This window comes from Styela clava, chromosome 4, assembly GCF_964204865.1.
Source record: "Styela clava chromosome 4, kaStyClav1.hap1.2, whole genome shotgun sequence".
In the NCBI taxonomy this organism is placed as follows: Eukaryota; Metazoa; Chordata; class Ascidiacea; order Stolidobranchia; family Styelidae; genus Styela; species Styela clava.
This window is the reverse complement of record NC_135253.1, coordinates 12,472,637-12,497,078: the sequence shown is the minus strand read 5'-3', so window position 1 is coordinate 12,497,078 and position 24,442 is coordinate 12,472,637. Positions and strand designations below refer to the sequence as shown.

At 34.9% G+C, this 24,442-nt stretch overlaps 1 protein-coding gene across 1 annotated transcript; it reads right to left on the bottom strand.

Annotated features, from left to right (window-relative positions):
* Positions 1 to 1,856: 1,856 nt before the first annotated feature.
* On the bottom strand, positions 1,857 to 19,631 carry LOC120325929 (uncharacterized). Its single transcript, XM_078112028.1, has 16 exons — positions 19,514 to 19,631; positions 18,657 to 18,848; positions 17,959 to 18,039; positions 17,602 to 17,685; positions 15,864 to 15,968; positions 15,570 to 15,599; positions 11,481 to 12,893; positions 10,774 to 11,093; positions 9,983 to 10,147; positions 9,039 to 9,218; positions 8,601 to 8,762; positions 5,578 to 5,739; positions 5,093 to 5,260; positions 4,410 to 4,574; positions 3,816 to 3,983; positions 1,857 to 2,889 (listed from the first exon to the last, which is right to left on the bottom strand). Exons 1-16 carry the CDS (start codon positions 19,551 to 19,553, stop codon positions 2,707 to 2,709), a joined length of 3,618 nt encoding a protein of 1,205 aa, XP_077968154.1. The 5' UTR covers positions 19,554 to 19,631; the 3' UTR covers positions 1,857 to 2,706.
* Positions 19,632 to 24,442: the final 4,811 nt, after the last annotated feature.

The window sequence follows — 24,442 nt, the reverse complement described above, 5'->3', positions numbered from 1 at the left end:
ATTTTATATGATGACGAGTGGAATATCTGATTGAATAGCGTGAAAATCCCAACTAGGTATTTTAATTAGAGAAACAATTGACCACAAGTATTGGGTTTTTTTGAAAAGCGCCACGGATAATGAGAATTTGAGTACATCTAATTTGAATCATGACGTATCAGAGAATGGTTCACAGAGACCATATTTCGAAATCAAGCTCAAATACCAGCGTACATGTTATGAATCTTAGGCCTCAACTTACAATTTCGTTTTCCATGGTAAAAGCGCAATGAGAAAGTTATTTCTTACAAATTATGAAATCGAAAAAAGAACCAGAGCTGATATGATATATACGAAGAATTAGATACAATTTTCCGAACATATTTTGTTAAAAAACAATACATTCATGTCATACCGATTGACTTTCATGGACATACAATAGATTTGCGTAAATCCATCAATTACCGTCGTATTAATTTCTTTGTTTCTACCCGACTACAATGGAAAAACATAAAATGTCCGGATTTCTATTTAAGACTCATGTAATCGTTATTTTCAATAGCCTATCTATGCTGTCAACGTAAATTTACCATAAAGGTGATCCGCATATTTTAGGACTTGAGGAATATTATGTTTAAAGCTTTCAAAAAGTTCGTTAATTCACTGTGAGTTCGACAATCAGAGCCACCAACCACTAGAGTGCTTGCTGTACAGCTCCATTGAGTAGAGCATGATTGAAACTACTGTGAACCCACAATTACAGCAAAATTAGACTAAATTTCTGTTTTTTCTGTAGCTAGTGCTTTGATATTTCGAAGTAAAGATATCCGCAAGTCGTTGAATAACTATTACGTGAATACTCGTGTTGAACAAAAGAGAAGCCTTCTATAAAATCTTGTACATATCAGCTAAACATCCCACTTTGACCTAATAATATACACGAAAAAGAAAGACCACGAGCCGCCTATATCATATTTTATTTATGGTTGTTTTAAAACATGAAAAGCTTTATAATATATTTCTATAATTGGAATAGATTTAGTTGTCATCTTCTTAAGTTTCTGAAGCCAGTCCAGTTCCTTTAACAAAAGACTTCGGGTTAAATTGCTTAAAAGTTGCAAAACGAAATTTTTATCAGAAATAAAGTAACCGTTATTGAACTACAACACAGAGGCATAAACTCAACAAAAATGAAATCAGATTTCATTTTAAACCTCTGACTGATGTATGAATTAAAGCAGTGTTGCTCAAATTTTTTTTTATCACGACCCACTCGGCACGGCCAATTTTTCTCCGACCCCAGAAACTAAAAAAAAAATTAAAATTTAATAATACAGAAAATATTAAAAAAAATATTAATAAGGAAACTGAGCATTGCACTTGCATATTCTCGCAGAAATATCGAATGTCGGCTCTATTTCGGTGATGGTTGGTCTCAGTACTGGTACTTCCAAATTTGTTCGATATTTTGTTTTAACATAAGTTAGTGTCAAAAAAACTTTTACCTTTGGACCCTTCCACGACATACCTGGGGGTCGGAACACCCAGTTTAAAGAGCCCTGAATTAAAGCATAACATATCTGCTATAATTAACCGGTTACGCTTGATTACTTTTCTAATTCTGCCACTCTAACCCTCATGTACATATGCAGAACAAAATCAACCACCCTAAAAATTAGTTCGTCCATAAATCGTACAATTTTTTTTAAATCAAGGCGGTGACCAGAATTCAGACTACCTTACACGTGCTATAGCTAGGACTGGCTAAGTAGTACAACTTTCGTCAGGCTTGGACCTGGATTGTGGACAAATCGAAAGTTTTTAAACGGTTGTGTCTCCTTTTCTCCCTCTAGTCTATTGCAATCGTTAAAAATAATTCTTCATAATTATTATGCATAGAAACATCGTCTCTTTATTTCCACATTTACTAAAATATCGTTAAAAAAGTTCAATGATGTTGTTAAAGATATAAAAAATAATATCGCTACTCGTATGAAATCGGAATAAAGAAACATAAATAAGAAAACTTTTTTTAAAAATAGCATGAATAGCCTAGCAACGTGAGCAGGCTTAATTGAGGGTAGAAAAACGTTTTAAAGTTCGGCTTATAGAAATGCGAGAAGCCACGATTTGTAAAATCACTTCTTTTCGTAGTACAGTAGGCTATATATCACGAAAGTATGCTACGCGCCGTAGTACAAGATGAAGGAGAAAGTAATGAAGGTTACGTTGAACATATGTTATGTCATTTTATATAGCTACGGGGTGTGTTGATTATAATCCTAACTCAAATATTTAAAGAGTATACTGAGAAAAAAAATATTCTAATAATACAGCAATATACTGATATTGTTTCAGTGCTTATTTAAATTTCAATTTGTGTTAATAACTTAATTTAATAACTTTAATTCTCTATATCTTGTACACTCTGACGGCTCAATGCCAAAAATCAGATTGGGAAAATTACGAATTAGAAAATCTCCATAGAAAACCAGATCTGTGGACCTGGAGTCTGGTTCTGTTTTTTTCCATTGATATGGGGGTCGTAGTCGAACTTTTAAAATCTCCGAAATTGACTGTTTAAACTTGTCGGGCCATTCGTTCAACGATAATGTTTTCGTGGTCACATTTTTAGTCAATATTAATATTGAAAAATAAAACACTATATATACTACAAAATAACAAAGATTTGGTCAAGAGTACAGAATTTTAAGTCTTATAGAAATATTAGTGATGAAATTCGATGTCGCCAATCATTTCCTTGAAAGTATCTAACTGATCTTCATCGAATTTGCAATCTTTCATCAATAGACTTTCAACTTTACACTTGCGAACGATTTCTCCAATCATTGACAATCCTTCCTTGCCAATTTTGTCGGCTTTATTTTCACTAAAATCCAGTGTTTGAAACTGTAAATAAATTTATACTTTATTTGGGTGGAGGAAATAAACAATAACGTTACTAAATCACAGAGGACTATACGGAAAAAGTTCACCAGTTCCTTAAAACGCACAAAGTTCGAAGAGGGAAGTAGCCGACTATAGGTGTTTTATTGAACCACCCTGAAATGGAGAGGAGTCCATTAATTCCCCTGGACATAATGACATTATGCAGTGTGATCAGTGCCGCGGTGTCGAGCGTGAACAGTGCGCCAACTACCGAGTCAAAAAAATAATAATAGTGACATTTGTACCAGATGCTAGAAATACCATTATATTCAAACAAGATTCTAATCAAAATGGTATCATTTACCGTAAATGAAATTGCGCTACTAAGTGAATACAGATATCGTACAGATAACGGAAACGCAAATTTTGCGTTGTTCGCTAGTTAGACACAAGTGGATTTAACGATCATTTAGCGACCCTCTTGTAGTTGGGATTGTTGTTTTTATGGAAAAAAACTATTTTATTATTACCGAATAGACCAATCAATTTCAAATTTTTAGCATTCGAACGATTGCTAAAATCGCTATTAATTTTTTTTCTAATATCCTCTGATTCCCACGGGACCAGTTAATCCACTTAAAATTTTGCTGTTCCATTTTAAATCACGGTAGTTGTTCTTATTGTTGTTGTGAAAATATCACTCTTGCAATTTTCAGTTGGTAATAATTGTTTTTGGAAGTTTTGAGGAAAGACACAATAAAAATTAAAAATTGCGCAGCGCGTGGCGTTCGTCAGAAATATCCGTAGTAGTTTGACGACCGGTACTGTAAAATTTTTTGGTACTCCGTTTTGGCTTTCGTGTCTATATATTTGAACATTGCTCTCTTGTTTTTAGATAAATAGATTCCATCGGTGATATTCTAAAACTTTACTAAATGGAATTTTACCTCTACGTTATCGCCGAGATTGTCTTTTAGTGCTTTTATCCCCTTCGGTTCCAGGTAGCAATCTTTTATAGCAAGATTTTTAAGTTGGCACTGTGTTACAAGTACGCCAATCTCAGAATAGACTGAAGGATTCAAGTTATCATTATAACTCACATCGAGACTGTCCAACTAGAATTGAAATAAAAAATGTATATCCTAAAAAAACGTAATGCATAGTCATATTGGTATTATATATAGGCATATTATATGTCGCACAAATTATTCGAGGCCAATGAGGCCCGATTATATTTTACTGTATTTTTAATCGAAGGAGAACTGTTTTGACGTTTGACCTGTTTGTCCATAAAACTTGAGAATTTTCAATTTTTCTGGTTGAAGTTGCTGTTGTGACAAACTCGCTTTTCTGTGCAACTATTGAACCAATCGATATCAAATGGTTCGCCATATGATTATCGGCTTTCTTCTCGCCGTTAAAAGTCTATTAGTTTCATTTTTCAAATTTTCTAATAATTCTACGAACCCGATATCTCACCCTGCTCTATTTTTTAAAATATCTCTGGTGGTGTGGATGTATATATATATATAATATCTTACTGTCGCATCACTGACGTTTTCTCTAAAAGCTTTAACTTCACTGGTTTTCAAATCGCATTCCCTCATGCGAAGCTTTCGAACTTCACATCTAACAACAACAGCTCCAACTAAAGCAAAACCTTCGTCTCCTAATTCGTAGTTGTCACCAATACTCAACGAATTAAACTGAAATAGATTAAACAGATTAGTCGGACACAGGATAGGGCTCGTTTGAACGTAGCCATTCCCGTAGTGTATGTACCAGGTTAGGGTCAGGCCATAATTTTATTCCGATTTTTCTTTAGCTATCCGGTTGAATTAAGAATATTTTAGTTCAATTACGAGTTCGGAGACTGTCTGTGTTAGCCAAGTTAATATATCCCCTGTCCAATAAGTTTCGGTCTCTATATACAACTTGATGTAAAGTAGGCGAACAAAATTAGTTACCTCCATATTGGTACACACACTTCTGGAGCGCCCGTTTGGAAACCAACATCATATCAAATAGAACGCATAAATATATTCTAAAGGCACTAAAGTTTACCGGCTGTTCTCTGGTCAGAATCTTACAGTACCAGTCTGACCTGATTTCAAAAATATCGGCCCGACCGGCATCGAATTTTTTACCACTGATTTTCAGAATATGCTGATATGTAAAGTTAGGTTAATCAATTGAAAAATGTAGCCCAAATATTTCAACTTACTTTTCCGTCTTCCACATATTCAAGGAAAACTTGCAAATGTTGAGATTCGAGTCGGGCTCGGAAGATGTGTATTTCATCCACATCATATTTGGAACAGATATTTCCCAACTGTTCGCATCGACTTATCGATATACTGTGATGGATTATTTTAACAGCTCTGATTTGCATCTAGTCAAGATCAAAATAAAAGCTTAGAAATTTTGTAAAACAAGCATAAATAATTTAAACAGTAATTTTAGAATAGAATAAAGATTGGATATGTTGAATGATCCTTCTTCTAGGTTTTAATATATATATATACTATAAATAGTTTTCGTGATTGATCAGTGATCCGCCTTAATAAAAACAGGCCATATTTGAGAAAAAGGTGCTCGCTGATTGTAATCGATCAAAATTTGTATGACCTTCTGAAACTCTTGGAAATTTGAGCAGAAAAGTTTGAACTGCGATTTTGTTAAATTGAAATCCAAGTTAACTTAATTTACTTTCTTGCATTTTTCTCCTCTGCTGACGATTCCAATGTCGCTTTCATTCCATACTGTCGGTTCCATTTCCAGTTCTTCCGTGTGGAATTTCACAAAATCAGCGAGAGCAACGAATAATGCCGAGCTTATTTCTTTAAGGCTTTGTACTATCAGTTTTTGGATCTTAAAATCGTAAAAAAATATTCTTTAAAAAAGTAACAAAATTTTGGTTGTCGTGCAGTAGTAACTTGTTCCATAGAACAATATCACGTTGTGTCATAATGACAAATCAGCGTCTGATTGAGTTTTGACTTCAAACCCCAATCCGATTGATACCCTAACCAATCAAATCACTGATAGGTTAACCACCAATCACTGATTAATTATGCATGCAACTACTTTTTTGTTATAGTTGAATAGGCTTGCACGTAATTGACAAAAATCAATTCCGTAATTACGGCAAAATCAATTACGTAATGACCCCGTAATTGCGATATTTTTCCACGCATTTAAACCTATCGTAACAACCAATTGAATCCACTTTTTTTCCGAATGGGACATTGAAGTTGGGTTTTCCTATTCTTGGCAGTACTACACGCCGGCGGCAGATGTTAAAGCCAACTATCAAGGAGTGAATTCAAATTAATTTTATTCTGATTTTTATCTTTTGTGTTAGCTTTGGTTTTTCTTTTCACCTTCGCAAATTAACCGTCCCATTTTTATGCGATCAATTTTATTTTATCATTACCGACACTGGTATACGGATATTTATGGAAACGATAGTTTTTTAAAACCACCTGAGTACTGAATAAAAATTACGGGTTTTTTAATTTATTAACCAACAACGATTTCCTCGCGACGAAGACTTGTTTTTGCAGCGTTTTCTGCATTATCCGACATTACTGCCTTGTTAGCATTTTTATAATAATGATTATTGATGTCGACTCATTGACGATATTCCTATTACCATGCTTCATTTTACATTCAATCATTTCGCGGACTGAATGTTTATAACATTATTCGCGATAAATTTAGATCAAATATTATTTATTTGCGTATAATTTAAATACCGAACTTATATGACATGCCTTCTCCAAAAATACAAAGTTATATCGCAAAACAATGCATTTTGTGACATTTATTTTACACTCACAACATTTATTTGGTCAAGTCGGCGATCCTATCGGCCAAGATTGACAAAAGTTTGGTCGAGTGCCGGTGGTATTCAAGTCGACGATAAATCAAAATAAGTTGCCGCATTTGGTAAGACAGTTAATCATATATGGCCGAAATATTGAGAGGAATTGTGAAAAACATCATGAGCAAGGCCAAGTCCGGACTGATATATAACGATAAAACCGTTAACAGAACATCAAGATTTTGTAATAGAAAATGGATCTCGCACAGAATAAACACACAGGCTCATATTTATTTATATATGATAGCAGTTAAATTTTCAACGGTCCACGAGGAATCCGTCGTTTTGGTTCATTACGCAATCTCTCTTTTGTCGTCATATTGCTATTTGATAAGCGCGACATTAATTATCACGGCGAGGTATTGGCGCGAGTGATCAATCGCTCTTTTCGCTTATTTGGTTCCAATTCGTCGCGAAAGCTCTTCGTTGAATTTCACAAGATAGTCGTGTTGAAAGGATATGGATATTTTCCTGTTTATACCCCAAGTCTGAAATGAAACAGCCAAAAATAATATGATATTCCATGTTCATATATCAAGTGTTGAGATTAACAATAAAGAATGGTTAAGCATTGCTAATCCACACTTGGTGGGGAATTCCCACTATTCAAACGCGTGACTATAAAATAGAATAAAATAGAAACGGAACATATATACCATAAGTAACGGAAAACTGGAACAAGTGAATAATAAATAAAAGTAAAATGGATACAAATGTTTGATAGACCATGTTTGATAGATTGATCTCCTGCGTTCATTAGTCATTTCACCCGAAGAAGTTGAAACCGGGCGTGTTAGCGTCCATCTGTCTTAACACAATTCTTCCCCCTATCTACGGTTATATGTACATTGGCCATGGCCATGCTAGATAAGATGCGAGAGAAGTTGAAACCAGGTGTGTTGGCGTCAATCGGTCTCAACGCAATTCTATCCCTTATCTACGGTTAAGTTGCGGGAGAAGTTAAAACCAAGTGTGTTGGCGTCAAACGGCCCTACTCAGTTCTTGCCCCATTAACTACGTTAATAATTTACATTGGCCACGCCAGATAAGTTGATAATAGGTTAGTAAATGGCAACGCGTCATGCCTTCCTTCACCTACGTAACAAGAGAGAGAAAAACGGCTGCGAATACCGGAACTCTAACTTCTTCTACTTGTTGAGCTTTCATTTTCGCAATCGACGAAATTGACTGCTTTGAAGAAAGCTCGTTTCAATGCAATAATTACGACTTTACGTAATTCGTAACTTCCCTTCCGTAACTCCAAATAATTACGTAATTCCGTAAATCCGTAAATTACGTGCAAGCCTATAGTTGAACTATGTACGTTCGAGGAAGTCTGACCTTGGTCAGACAAAACGTTACAGAAATTTATTTATGTTAGTGTACAGCAATACTTTTGAATCACTCATGTTTGATAAAATAGAGTATGATCGTGATTTCAGGTAAAGTTCCGTTTGCTGATTACATATTCACCGAAGCAGGCTATGTTTTTTATTAAATATACTCAATGTAATGAATGATTGACGAAGAAGTCTTTAATTGATGGAGATATAAAAAGTCGTGTCATTCAAGCCCAAAATGTGAGATTTTATATCAAGCAAAACGTTTTGATTATCAGGGTAAAGAAACATGTTTAAAAAATATAGCCTATGTGTATAATTTAACGAAAGCTATTTTGTATTTTATTTTAGGGTGCTCCCGAAGTATGTGCACCAAGATGGCGCACAACCTGAACATAGTATGTGTACCAGGTTAGGGTTGTCAGGTTGTGCGCCATCTTGATGCACATACCTCTGGAGCGCCTATTTTAGAGCTTGAAATTTTATACTGTACTGCTTACTCATACCTTTTCATCGCCAATATTCTCTTTTACAATGTCTAAATGTTCTCCAGTTATAAAAACAGCATCCAATTCCACTGCTTGGACGTGGAAGCTAGCGCAAGTTTTTCCAAGTTTTCTAGCTCGTTCTGTAGACATATTCACTATTTGCACATGTTCTATTACCATCTACAGAGAAAGATTTTATTTTGAGGTTTATTTTCACTATAGTTATCAATATAAATTATAAAAAGAAACAGAAGGATGGAAACTTATTTGTATAGCACAATATACAATTTAGGTTGCAACGACAAAGTATGCAGTTTACGGTCAATTTTTTACTGAAAAATCCCATTTTTTTATTTTAAAATATATTATATATATATATAGCAAATTGCTACCGCAGTGTATTGCTGCTAATAGCAAAAAAATTAAGTAAGAAAAATGTTTGGCAAATAAACTTGCTTTTTTGCATCCGATTCCTTCACCAATTACATCGATATCTTCTTCGGCACATTTGAGTAAAGAAGGGACCAAGACGTCATCTGCGTAATTTTCGGCAAACTCAGCAATTGCAGAAAACAATGGCCCGTTCATTTCGTCTGTCGGTTCGAATGTGAATTTTTGAATTCGAACATTCGGCATCTGAACAAATTCAAAGTCTTTTATTACTCAAAATATACTTTCAATGTTGAAAACGCTATTTATTGGTAAGTATGTATTAGTAGGTATATATATGATGTAATCACAGCATTATTACTATTGTTTAGCATCGACCATCGTTGGGAAATATAAATACTTTTTAGTTAACCAGTGTTTTAAATAGTTTAAAACACAATGGTAATTTGACAAGGTCAAACTGATGTACGTAAGTTCAATCTCATAAATGCACTTGAATAACTATTAGAAATTTTTTAACGGCAACAGGACGAATTTTCCTGCGATCGAAAAGTCGCGGAAACACCCATTGCCATTATTACAAATTGTTCACCAATATATCAAAGTGCATGACTGAGTCGCGGCGGAAGTTCAAATACGTTTCTTGTCCTAATTTTGCGATTCCCTTTGAAAATATTGATATTAATCCTTATGCACCTTGCATGGAAAAAGTGATATTTTCTTGTTAAACTTTTCGTGTTTTCATCGTCCGGAAAAAAATAATGTGTCCTATGGAATTAATTTATCGGTTCGATACAATTCACGCACCACTATCAGTCCACACTCGAGCGATATAAACGTGATGTTGCAGTATTTGTTTTGATCATTTCTGAGCGTTTGTTTTGACTTGACTGCGTTCCATTGTATAGATTGAGTCATAAAATCACATACTGTTGTTAGAAATTTATTTTTGAAAAATTTGACAATCTTTTATAAGAGAATGCTTTAATTGAATTGTTTTAGTACATTACCTTTGCTTCTTTAAAGCTTTTAGTAAGCTCTTTGTAATCTGTCCCAGTGCATCCAAAGTTTAAAAATAATTCGTTTGATTGACAAGCTCCCAGAACAGATCCAAGGTAGCTCAATCCGTCAATATCCAGTCCAGATCCAGTTTGTACGAATTCAAACATTTTAACCTGAACAAAGTATAGAAAAATAAAAAGCAACATTTTAACATATATATGTATATATATAAATATTCTCAGTTTGTCCGAATATAATTAATTTACAAACGAACCTGGAGATACAAACTTTTTAACCTACTAAAGCATACAAAAATAAAATTAAATATTTTTACCTTGCAGGGTGATTTTGCAGAAAAATAGCAATATAAAGTTAAGTAATAAAATTCATTATTATTTTTTGATATATCCTACCGATCTGTTTGGAGCTTGACTCGCCCTCGCCCGTTACTGTCCACCAAAAACGGAGCACTAGTGGTGCGGGTAACTCGATTTGAGAACAACTGCTCTAAGGCATAGATTGATGACTTGTTGGGACAAAATTTCAGAAGAAACCATACGTGCCACGTGCAGTCAAGTTCAAATCAGATCGAGGCGTGTAGCGAAGGCAAAGGGAGGATATATCGAAAAATAACAATGAATTCTATTATTTATCTTTATAATGCTATTTTGTGCAAAATATATTTTTCTCTCACATTTGTATTGTAGATATTTTAATAAACATTTGTCTATACTTGGTCTGATCACCCTGTATATAAATGATCTCAGTTTGTCTGAATTTAATCAATTTACAATCGAACCTGGAGATGTACATTCACCAAATTAGTAGACATGATCTCAAGTATTTCTGATTTGAAACCGCATTCCGAAAATCGAATGAGATCGAGATTTTCACATCGCCGTAGAACTGATGATATGGCTAGCATTCCACTTGGGGTGATGACCGCGTTCACGAAATTAATTTCCCAAACGTTTGATCGAATAAAATCACTATCATTCGCTTCATAAAGAACTCCGAACAATTCCATCATCTCAAAAGGCTTCTCTCGTTCCTTTGTTTTTCTCAATCTCTCGCGTAAACTATCTTTCAGAATTTTTCGTTTTTCTAATCCATTGTCAACTAAAGTTAGAAGAAGAAAGTTACAAAGTATTTTTCACTTTAGGTATATAGTTTTACATATAATTTTACATAATAGTTTTGATAGATAATGTAAAAGCATGTTATCAAGTTTGAGACTACGGCTGGACATTTTCGAATACTTGATGAATCGAATATTTTTCACAATCGAATCTCGAATATTTGGAAGATATTTGATTGTATGTGACTTTTTATTGTGATGAGTCCAACAGGAACAAAAAAATTACTGAAAACATATTATCTAACGAATCTGAACCGATTCGAATAATTTACTATTCGATTTGAAGTTCTCAGTTCCATTTGAGACATGATCTTATGGACAAAAGTTAGTAATTCAAGCAAGATGATTGATTTTCTAAAATAACTTACTTTTCACCAGTGAAATAGCTCCGCCTAGTTTTATGGAAAGATTAAGCATAATTCCGCTTGTAAATCTAAGAACAACCGACCAATGATTAAGATGAAGCGATTCTTTCACGAACCCTTCGAATTCTGACGTAGAAGCCTCACACAGGAACAAAGCTGCAAGCATTTCTTGAATTGTTTGATGAGAAAAGAAGTAACTGAATTCGCCATCGAGTAGACATTGACTGATATAATTTTTGTTTGGAACCTTTATTATAAAATCTCCGATACTTTTGGAATTTATACCGACTTCTTCCAATTCTTCTCTTGTGAAAATAACACGTTTTTCTTTCATGGCATAAAATGCAATTTTTTTCAACCTGTGAATTTTTTCCAGTTTTTCTTTCGTGACTCGAACATGATCGGATCTGATAAAAATACGGAGAATCTGTAACATGACCCCAGTCACTGTATCCGGGGAATCTTCCGAATATTTACTTTGAACAATCGCTGTAAAAATCAAAAAAGCAGGAGCGGAACAGAGAGCTATGATAGCAGGGGAATGTGTGCACATCTTATCCCACTGTTCCTGGCCGATTTCGCCTAGAATCGAGATGAAGAGCCTTTTTACGTCATTTTGGGCCAATCCTGCAAGGGCATAGATTGACTGTGGACGAAGTTTGCCGGTAAGAGGCGCTATACAGTGCTCTCTGGAAGACAATACGATATGTACCCTGGGGAAAAGATGGCCAGTGATAATGTTGAACATTACGGTTGGTGTACTAGCTCTTGTATTGTGATCTATATTTGGATGACTACCAAGCAAAGACCATGTGGCTTGATCTAGACCGTCGAAGAAAAATATCACTTTCTCCTGATTGTGCAAAATCCATTTATATCCATGTTCTTTTATCTTATCGCTCATCAAATCTGTGACGATGTTATCGAATAGCAGTTCACGTGGACTGATAGATCCTGAGACGCGAATGTCACGAATGTTTATAAAGTGAATGAGTTTAAATCTTCCTTTTCGGAATATTATTGATTTCCTGTACCATTTCTCGCACAGCCCACTTGCTTTGAGTGTATACTGAATCAGTCGCTTCGTAAATACTGTTTTACCGCTACCTGCATGTCCAACTAATACAACATGTCGATTTTCAATATTGTTGAAACTCTTATACATGTCCTTGAGTGACACATATTCTCCTTCAGACGAGGCTTCCGAAGTAACATCAAAATTTGTTCCCCTTCTGTATTGATTTTTCTTTGGCTCCATCTCTCCAATATAAAATTTTTTCAGCTCCTCAATTTGAGGATTGACCTCACATGCAGGTTCGTTAAGATTTTGTTCCGCGAATGATTCGGTTACCTTGCAAGTAGACTCTCTGCTTGTTCTCTGGTTGACTACTTTTTTGAATTCCGATGCATACTTTCCTGTAAAAACAGGAAGCTCAAAGTGCCGATTATTCGTTGCATCAAGTTAAACGCCATGCATTTCATGACTGGAAAAGTAAGTATAGTAAGAGAAATACAACGATACTTCGGTGGTCGAACGACTCGACACTCGAACAAATCGGTAGTCGACCAAAAAATTTGAGTTAAAAATGCTGTGGTACTGGAACAAAAAATTCGGAGATCGAACAACCGAGCCGAGCCTCGACCATTCAACAAACATCAGTTCAAGTCAGAACGTTAGCGAGATAACAATTGTATAGTGATAAAAGGAAGGAAAAAAGAAAAACAGTGAGAACAACTATCGACTTGAAAAAAGAAATTCTTGTTGTTTAGGTACACGTTTTATTAATATTTTAGGTATTATGGAATGCGTGAAAACGTATTAAAATAATTATCATTGTTTTTTATGACAAAAAAGTTTCTGTACATGAACAGATCGGTATTCGAATTATGTTCGACTACAGAAAGTCTGAAATTTGTTTCTGACCTACTCGACTTTTACATGGACAAAATCTGCCTTAGCAAAATTTCTCTAAAGAGTTTGATAACAAAAAATATTTGTTAGAATTTGTTCAAAGCATTGACATACGCACCTATGCAGGGACGAAAGAAACTTTACTTTGAGCAAAGATTTGGGCAACAACTAAATTTCCAACTGTTGCTAAACCTGTTCCAAAATTTTAATGGCGCATTACGGCAGGATCGCAGTCAGCCCAATTTTGATGTAATATGACGCTTAGTCATACCTTCTTTTGTTCCCAGCAAGACTACCTTGCCTACTTGCCACTGATATTTAACAATATCTCTCTACAGACTTATTCGCTATCAAAGATATCCGAATCTGTTCGTTTGGAGAAATAATTATCGGTAGTAGTTAGTCTTTATTCACGAATAAATGTATAAATAAATGTAAGATTTTCATCCAAACTTCCTCTAAGCAATGACTTAATATAATCATTCATCCATAAAATATATTTTGGAACGGTGAGAACGAAAGGACCAAATTTGTTGGTCGATGAGGTTTCTTCTGACATTAATTTTTTTTTATCAAGGTCAATGTTAGCGTAACCATAAGGATTTTTTTTCCATAAAAATTTGCTCAAAGCACAATCACTTACCCAACCCACTACCCACCTACTCAAAATCAAAGCAGCTTTGAGCAAAGACACAATCAACTAGTGAAATTCCATGAACTACTGAAACTATACGCATAAGTGAATGCCGGTTTAAACGAGATTTGAGGGGGTCCAAGACAATTTCAAAAGTGGTAACACGTCACTCAAACATAATTTTAAGTTAGCCAGGGTTGCCAACGATTTCCAGAAATAAATAGTGTACAAGAGTTTTGATTGTGGGATCAAATTAATGATTAGTCAGTATTTTATATTTTCATCATAATACACTCTGTAGGCCTACTCGTAGAATGTTAAAATAAAATCAAGAGTGGCAGTCTAAAAGTGAGTTTAATTCGAAGAAATGGTGATGCTTTCACGTGGAGTAAAATTGACATATTTTTGGTGCGTCATTTCATACACGTTTCTTATTTCGTAATATGTGTAAAACATTTTAGCTTCGTCATTCTCGGTTAATATTACACCGATCGAACCTATGGATTGTTTTGCTATATTATTGTTATTCTAGTTGTTGCGTAGGTGGGTTGTTGCTGTTGTTAGAAAAAATTGTTTACTAATGTCGAACTGCAACTACTGTAGTCGATTCTAAATTTATCAGCACCTAAATATCAAAGAGTCTCTAAAGGCTATCAATTCTCCCTTTTCATTCTCACTCTGAGTCCTATGGACCTTTCCCCGACCTTTGACCCCCGAAAAATTCGTCCTATACTTTACCATTGCAAAATTGTCGGGGCTATTTTAAGAATGCTTATGCAAGTTTGCGCCTGTAAAATGAGTTATGTGTCCCAAACCATCATTATGATTCATCGCATACAACAATCTGTTTTTTAAAAGTAACGGTAGAGAATTTCAGCCTAGTCTATCACAGCTATTTCTACACTAATTTTTTATTACTGCAATTAAATTAAAACTCCTAGAAAGACGGAGTGATCATTGAATTATCTGATTTATATTTAAGTTTCCTAAACACAACTGAAAACTAACGAATAGAGTTCAAAAACGCGAAAACAAGGTAATGTTTACGACCACGCTTGAAAATCTGTCTGAGTGAGAGAAGTGTCTGAGCGGATGCTAACAGGGAGCATTGTTACGTCACTTTTTGCATCTTGCTGATTGGCCAATGTCACTTGGTAAACAAGGAAGTCGATGCTCGGGGAAAGGTCCATTGAACCGATATTTAGCTGTTTTATCTTAATTCGCGGGAACACATTTCATTCGGTCACGATTGAACGCCTCAGCCACGCCTTTTGCTCATCTCTCTCATCTCAATTCCCAGCTAAGGAAGACAGCCTCATTTGAGAAAAATTTCTAAATGCAGAACAATAAATAGCGGAAATCCATGGTATTTTAATGTTTTCGGTTTTCTCTGGTAAGCCAATTTCAATTTTAAAAATCCGGACATATCCGTGAAAATCCGAACTCGTGCCACCCTTGGGCTCTGAAGATATACAAATGGCGTTTTGGAACTATTTGTTGGTTATACGGTTAAGATATAGTTTGCAAATAATAATAATGGACTCACGTGATCTACCACATTGAAAACAGTCGAAACCTGTAGAAACAGTATTTAAATTTTTTTAATTGAGTTCAAACTATAAATGACTGTTGAGCCTCTACATAGAAACTGTATTGCTTGGCAATCTTCTTGTTGCGCTTTTAAAGTCATTATATGCACACATCACAAATTGCAGTTTGCATGAGAATACCCTACACAATGAGTCTATTTAGAACTATGTTCGCAAACAATAGAACGCAAAATCTGTTATAGAAATCAGACATAACTATATTTTTTAATAGCAAAATTGTCGAAACCCACCGTATTGTCCTCCGTGCACAACTGTGTACTGTGGACATTTAGTTATGACTTCTTCTGGAACAACGTAAGCTTCGTTTTCATATTGTCGTTTTTGTTGAAAGCTTCCTTAATAGAATGAAATTAATGCGTTATGATTGAGGCAAACTTTTTGCGTTGATATGCAGACATGAATTTAGCAGAGTCTGAATGGATCAATCGGAATTCGACATGAGTCCGGTGGGATCCATCTCATATCACTTTCACTTATTTACCCCGATAAGCTTGATCAACTTGGTGTATTCTAATTTCTAATATGATTGAATTGGTATATTTTTTGATGACTTTTCCGAACCTATATGTAATGCTTTCCTTCTGATATTATTGGGTTAATTTCCTGTCTTTGACACAACGACATAATATATACGTGGACAGTGGCGAAAGCCTTGGTGTTTTAACCACTCGGTTTGGAGGTTGACAATAGATATATAGTTTATCCACATACTCCATAATATACACAAATTCAAAATAAAGAATTCTGAAGAGCGAACAAACCTTTAAAAAGGTTTAAAATAAATAATCAAACAAAAGATACTCGAATGTATAGCAGCTTCTGGGCTGTTATACTTTTGAAACACCCAATAAGCTATTGCAGTAATATTGAAATGACCAATTCAATATGTACCGTATATGCCAGCAATACACTGTTAATTAATAAATGTTTATTTTGCCCCATCCCACAGCAGCATAAGCTGAATGTCCTGTACGGTTGCTGAATGGTTGTATGTTGATCTCTTAAAAAAATCATTATCCGCAATACTGCAGCCGAACTTGATCAATGAAGATCGTCCAGCACGATGTGCTTATATTGACTAAATGGCAAAGATCGGCGAGTAGTGAAAATTTCAAAACAGGACACGCAAAATGGACTCCGAGCGACGTGTGGCAAAAAGAGGCGAGGGAGACCCAACACTGAAGTTTCATCTACATTGCTTCGCATTGCTTATATGAAAGACACGCAATTTATCCCTCTATAAACTCGAAGACATGCCCTGCTTCGCACTGCATCGCTTTTTTACTTACGCCCTTTTTTTATTCCAGCGTAACCAACCCCTTTTAAAAAACCGGTTTACGGTATATATATATGTAGAAGCAACGCCGGCGTTCAAACGGGTCGAAACAATTAGTAAAGTTACACACCAAATGAGTCCGAAAAATGTCATAGGGAGTTTGCAGACATATCGATGGCATCATACAGAGAAACATTAATAATTGTTACAACATAAATCAATTGCATTTCTGTTCAGTTCTACGTCTGTTTGTTTTGTGACAATAAACTTCCGTAACTTTTTCTAGTTTTTTCGGCGTTCACGAAGTAAAGATTTAGATAGGAAGTACATGGAGGGTTTACATGAACCTGGAGACAATATTTAATGGAGTCGTATTTTTAAACTCCCAGGACAAGTTTTTTATCTCTATTTTTTTGGAGTTGGGAGGGGGGCTGTATAGTGACGTACTACGTTTTATCCCAATTCAAGCAATTGCCAATTGGCTGAACTTATTACGATTTGATTTGATATTTGATATTTTGACTACGATATGAGTATTTTGAAATTTAGACCCCGACTATACTAACTCTGGTACGGAAGAGGAAATGTAGAGCTGGATCGGATTCAAACACCACCAGGAAGACGAGTGATGTTTGCAAAGCTGTTTTTATCCAACTAAAAAATATAGCCTACGCGTTCCTGTACTGACGTACCTCGATAACCGTCGCCAAGACGACTCTGACAAGCATCAGTCTCAGTTGTTGTAATTGTTCCATCTTCTGTCGTGGGCTTTCCGCCTGTTAAAATATGAAAACGACGCGTTAGATGATAGAACCAAAAGCTTTACTTCCATACTTCAGCAATGTGATTTGCCCCCTATTTTGTAATGTAGGAGCTAAATTTTATACCAGTCGATTTGTAGCCATTTGATCAATACTGAATAATCGATGGAAATTGGGAAATTCTTGGCATAAAAAGGGAAAAAATGTTTATAATCTTATTTTATAATATTATCTCGTACGATATGATTTTATGCGAGTGAATCAATACATTGTATGAAATCTACATACCTAGGTAATAGTTATAATTTACAATCTTGTCTGCCCTTGCCACATTCAATGTCGCAACTTCATTTCCAGCGATGTTTGTTTCTGAAAATAGAGAGATTAGGGGATTTGAATTTATCTAATTCCACCTTCCATCCGTTATTTCAGCGGTTCCCAAACTTTTTCTTCGTGCGGCGCCAAATTATCAGGGAAAAAACTCACATTTACACGAAAAAATGTGCTTTTAAATAAAACTCAATTTTGTGATCGTTAATGTGTACTTTATGCCTTTTAAAGTTTGATATAAATTTATTGATTCATATACACGGCATTTAAAATAAGAAACAACAAAACATTTATAGTAAATACAATATGCAAAATATTCAATCATATTCTAGTTATGTTTAACACAATTCTGATAGCAACTCGTCTCGGCACACCTTTTGGGAACCGCTGCGTTATGTTCTGGTGTAAAACGTATAAACTTCTCAATTTGATCCGAGCAAAAAAAATTATTTAAAACCTAATTCATCAGGAAATGTACAAGCATCGGACAATAAGTTTAAGATCAGTTTTAAATAGCATGAAATCCATTGCTAAACACTTGTTTGAAAACTTTGAATCAGAATAAAAAATAAAATAAATAAAATGCGTAACTAGTAACTATAAACCCAACCCTCATCTTTGCATTTTTACTCTATTTTCTTTTATGTATAACTCACCGGTTATATTACTGCAATTGACTTCTTTCCCTGCTAACTGATTTTCTTTTCTGTCTTTGTTATCAGAAGAACACGATGGTAAAACATGACAGTCAATAGACCTTGCCTGGGCGTTATCAAAGTTTACAGCTTCAACACTTTTCTCTTCTATGAATGAAGAATTTTCCATATCAACTTCGGAGACCGGAATGTCTGAAAGTGTTTAAGTACTTTTGAGTCAAAAAGTAATAGTTTGATTTATTTAATTTTTTTTTGAAGCGATGACAAAAATACTTCAATTAAATCTTTTTGATATTTTGATTAATTGATTTTTACTTTTCGAAAAAAAACGATTTTAAGGCAGTATAGGACAGAATTTCCCAATCTATTTCTGAAAACAGTCGACAGTCGGCCCGTTGTTCAGCAGCAAGCTATCTCGTTCGTTACAATCTCTTTGCATTTTACAGTAATTACCAATGTCTTTTTAGCACGTTTCAATTTGGTCTCGTGAAGAAAATAAGAAATTGGTATCAATTTTGGGTCCCTTCTGTATAATAAATGAATTCAACAAAACAAGAAAATCTTTTTGTTTACATTTTTTATCACTATTGACACTGTTTCTAAAAAGATCACATTCATAAAATGTATCTATGTCGTTATACGTGCGATTCATTACCATAACACGCTTCACATAAATCTGATACATAACTTTCGAACGCAAAATATAACGCTAGTCAACTGAGGTTCACGTTACCTATTTACTGTGGTCGTCTATGGCCTTAAACAAAAATCAAAAACGTAATCGCTGATTATCGCAACATCCGACCACGGACCGAATGTAGTATACCCGAATAGGGATTCTGCCTTGAAATTCTTACCTTGAATAAAGTGCTGTTTCTCTTCATCATCTGTCTCCATTGCCAATCAGAGATTCTTCTATACTTTTATTTACCAAAATATTTTATCACAAGAATTCAAACAAGATGACACATTTCTATAATACATAAAATTGAATATTTGAATTTCAAACTCGTTTACCGTTTTGGTTTAATCAGAAGAACTACTAGAAGATCTATAAAAGCGGTTACGGACATTTTTGCATGTAGCACCCTTCCGGGGGCTTTTAGCACTCATGCAATCTCTCTGTTCATATTTCATAAAAATACGAACTATATGCACGCATTGCGCAAATTTTATCCTATCCTTTTAGCCTGAATTTCCTTCTAGATTCCGTTTAGCAGACGCAATGTAACACGGTTTGCCTTCACCAAGTATGAGATAATATAGCTGTACAAAATGCACGACGATTGACATTTGTATTTTCGTTTCCCTGCTGTGATATTCTGAACCCACATAGAAAAATAGTGTTTTTCATATACCATCTTCTCAATAGATAGTTTCATCCACAGAACAGTTCGATCCTGTTTTTTGGGACATCAGCTGGAGCCATTACTTTTAGGCAGTATTTCAAGCCCCTATTACAGTACAGTACACGTCCCTATTAACTACTGATTCAACGCGTACTGTATTATATACACGGTTGCCTTTAACGCTTTCTTTTTTTCATATTGCAAGTATATTGTATTTTTCCTTAGTTCACTTCGCAAACTTCCTTTAAAGGCGAAAAAATGTGACTGTTTCTGTGTAAGTGACAAATTTCCCATCAAAACCAGCACAATGGGAGTTCGAAAATGTTTTGAATAAGAAACATTATTTATTTGAATTTCTTTGAAGTGTGAAACTCTCCATTACATAGAATATAGATCATCACAATGGTAAGCGTGCTCTACCTCATGCGGAAGTAGCCTATCTACAACCTAAAAGTTATGTGTATGGTATATATCTGATACAATTTGAATTTGTCTTGGCATCTGCATTGTGTTGAGTGTCTGTAATATAAAATACACAGTAACAAAGTTATTCACTATTTTAAATAAAATTAAAGGATCACAATTATCAGAGTATACGTCCATAAATATAGGGTCCAATCGGTGATTCCCCTCTACCCCTATAGGGGGTAAACACGCCCTCAGAAATTATACCCTCCCTTTCTACTTTTTCCCCTGACATATTAATAAGTGTATTTGAATATCAAAAATCTGGCTCACATACCAGTGCAGATGGTCATCGAATACCGCACTTTTATAGGCTACAAATATTTTCAACGTTAATAGCAAAATATCTATCACCCTCTAAATTTATAATATTTAATTTAATTATATTTATTTTGCTGGGACACCTAAATTATCGATAACATTTTATTGTTTGAAGTGAGCGTGAGGCTTTTTTCTCGGAGGCAAACATTCCTGAAAAGTCATCCTCAGTTATACGTGGATCAGTGATCTATCAGTTGCTAAATATTCACACAGCATATGTGTATACTCCACAGAAATGCGTTTCGTAATACCCGTTAGAAAGTACCCCAATTTACATTTTCGGTATAATTTCATTCTGATTTATTGGACATAAAAGTGATCGCATTGTTACATTATTACTTTTGTAATTGAATCTGTGAAAAACCGATCCTCTTCATAGCTAATAAACCAATCGATTCTAAATATACAGTATTTAGGGATAGAATGTGTCGCTAAAATTCTACTTTTTTGTAGTTGTTTTTATATTTCAGCATTGCTATATTATTCATATTTTTATTTAAAGCAATACATGACTAACTTCAGAACAAACGTTCAAGAGGTTGTGGTAAAATAGCACGCCAATAGGATAGCCGCTCTTTTTATTTCCGTATTCATGCTACCATATGGCATCGGGCATTATAATAACTATAAACAAATTCATGTAACTCACAAACCCCAAATTTTGCATATTCAATGGCGCTTGTTCCTGTATATTGCAAATTCTGCAGAATCCTTCAGTCCGCAAATAACTTCCTCCAAAAACCTGAACAGTTCGGTGTTGCTATTCCTTTGTATGTAGTGTAGACTCCCGATCAAAGATCAATTTCAATTGACTTCCGCAAATATTTTGAATAGGAGGAGATATTCAATGGAATTTCGCTGGAATATACATTCTCCATTATCTAGTCTATGGATCAATGGTAAACGTACATTGTCATGCGGAAGTACGCCTGTATACAATACATATGCTGCCTGCAGAAAGCATCAATAAGAAGTTGCTAATCATATATATACCGTATGTTTCTTATTTTTAATATTTGTTATTATTTTTAGGCCTTAGGTCTTGTAAAATAAATATGTCCTTTATTAGAATTTGTCTTTATTTTTGAGCTACGTCCTAATTTTGTCTTATTATCATCAATGAGATTATCACAACATAAATTTCAATATAAATAAATAAATAAATCTGGTATATTAGAATATAAAAAGAACACGGGTGACTATGGCTCTTACATTGGATATCGCTTTATTTCTCAGGTTTTTAATCCCGGCTTTTGTAAATGTCCGTTCATTCCGTTCATTATGCTCAAGTATTGTTTTCTTCAAAACCATGCGACTTTTTTCTCATTAACCCTGATTGTTAAACGTCATAATCACTCTTGCGATAAAGGTGAATCTGAATGCAATGAACTGTTTTCAACAATAAGGCCTTGTTGCAGGTGATAAATATACTAAAATGTCCTTAGAGCAACTCGTTTTATCGCCGGACATTATTTTTGTATTCGATTTACACAATAACCCTTGAGCGGATGCATCTGCATTGTATCTGATGTCAGCCATATAAAAAGAACATAGCAATATGGTTCCTATTAGTGCTATCTGATTCATTGTTAGTGATATCTGGAATTAAACTTTATAATGACTATGGACAAATACATACAACTTACCACGCCCAAAAATAACTGCAATTTTTTCATTTGTAATTCCCCCTCAAAGCACAAGAGGGGCGCTCCAGAAGTATGTTTGTCAATATGAAGGTAACTAATTTTGTTCTCCTATTCTATATCAAGTTGTGTAAAGGGACTGAAACCTATGAACATGCGGTATATTCACTCGGCTAACACAGACTGTCCCCGAACTAGTAATAGAACTAAAATGAGAAAAATCGGAATAAAATTATAGCCTAACCCTAACCTTGTACACATACTACGGGAGTAACCAATTTTGACCATATCATTTCGGTTAGGTATTTAAAGAATCCCCATATAATTAGCAAAATACTGCTTTTGCTTGAACAGTAAATTGCAACATGCACAACTAGTATCCGAAGTTGCAAACATTTGAAAAATTATATATTGTATGTTTTAATAATGTGTATATATTTATATAATTGGACTGGTTTTATGTGGCGAGATTAATTTAGTACAAAGGTTACAGGGTTACGTAGCGACAAAAATGCGTTAGACTTGTTTGCGAAGAATATTTCATATATATATACATTATATCATGTCTAACTATAACTTTATAATCATAAATTGATATTCTCTCGAAGAGAACATAAATTGCTTTTGGGTATGAAAAATGCACTGACTTCCGCGTTCAGTGTTACTAAGGGGTACATATTTGCCTGGTCCTGGTGCCGTTGCTGCAGTAATTGTTCGCCAAAGGCTCATTATGGCATGAACCTTCGCAGGCGAAAAACTACCTTCGTAAGCGTTGTTTTAAGTTTACGGCAATGAACCTATTTCCTGCGGATTATCCATTTACATGTAAACGTAACCCGTGTAAAGATAAATGCCGTGTTGAGCGTTAATCTGTTTCATATATCAACAATCATAGAGAGAGGTCACTATGTGATGCTCGGGACATTGCGCAAATTGCAAAACAGTACTATCATTGTGAATGAATTAGATATTGCATGCCAGTGGTTTGGAAGTCGCGCATTTTTCAATCAAAGATAGGCTACTTTGCCTCGGCCATTTCGTCAGAAAATATATATGACAATTTTACACCATACGTCGCCAACGGTTGGCGTCTAAACATGAAAGGTCACGTAACCTTTAGTATGTTTATGATATCCTCTTAATTTTGTTGATGGAGCGCGGTTTTTATATCTTGCCATTCCACGGGAGAAACTTAATGATAGTGAGATATATATAAGGTGTTTGGCGTTAAAGTGATTGCGAATGAACTTTTTCAATTAGTGCAGCAGTAATTGAGAGTTAAAAATGTCGAGACTTTTGTATGTGCGAGATGTACAACAGACTCATGCAATACCCAGCAATAAGAAATACGATAAGAATTACATCAACTCTATTCTAGAAGATTTTGTCAGAAGAAGGCGACGAAACAGTCGTTCCAAAAATGTGAAATTTCGAAGTCTGACAATAAATGGCACTGAGCACGTTGTCTCTAAAACCAAACAGCGTCCGCATTCGTTGCCTTGCATAGATACCACGACAGAGATTCGACAGAGGAGCGATGATGGGTTGCCGCAAATGGCATCTAAACAGAATACACGTTTTCGCAGTAGCGATCAACTAATTTTAACAAAATGCCCGGGATGCGGAGTATGTTTAGAATTTGAAGCTTGTATGAATAGTTGCGTAGGCAGATTTCGGAATCCTTGTGAAAGTAGCTTCTGTGTGCCTTGCAGCATCAAGTCAAATTGCTGCCACTGTCACAGAGTAAAAGCTCATGAGCTTCCATCGGAATCATTTGGAAATAACAACGAGTTTACAAACAAACCGCATGATGAGGTGAAATACACAATAAGGTGAGCAAAATAAAATAATAAATCAAATATAAAACGACTTCAAATTTTTTGTTCGATGATGCATTTTAAAATTAAAAATGTACACCGTACCGTGGTTCCGTGTCCGCATTTCAACGATCTCGTGGTCAGATCAGACCATCGATACCACCGGTACCGTAAGAGATATGATGCTTTTT

What these genes read in the sequence shown, in the direction of transcription:
- LOC120325929 (XM_078112028.1), bottom strand. Translation starts at nt 19,553, where the DNA reads ATGGAGACAGATGATGAAGAGAAACAGCACTTTATTCAAG. An exon ending in AAATTATAACTATTACCTAG is followed by an intron (nt 17,686 to 17,958) that starts GTATGTAGATTT and finishes ATATTTTAACAG; the next exon opens with GCGGAAAGCCCACGACAGAA. An exon ending in AGCTATTTCACTGGTGAAAA is followed by an intron (nt 11,094 to 11,480) that starts GTAAGTTATTTT and finishes TTCTAACTTTAG; the next exon opens with TTGACAATGGATTAGAAAAA.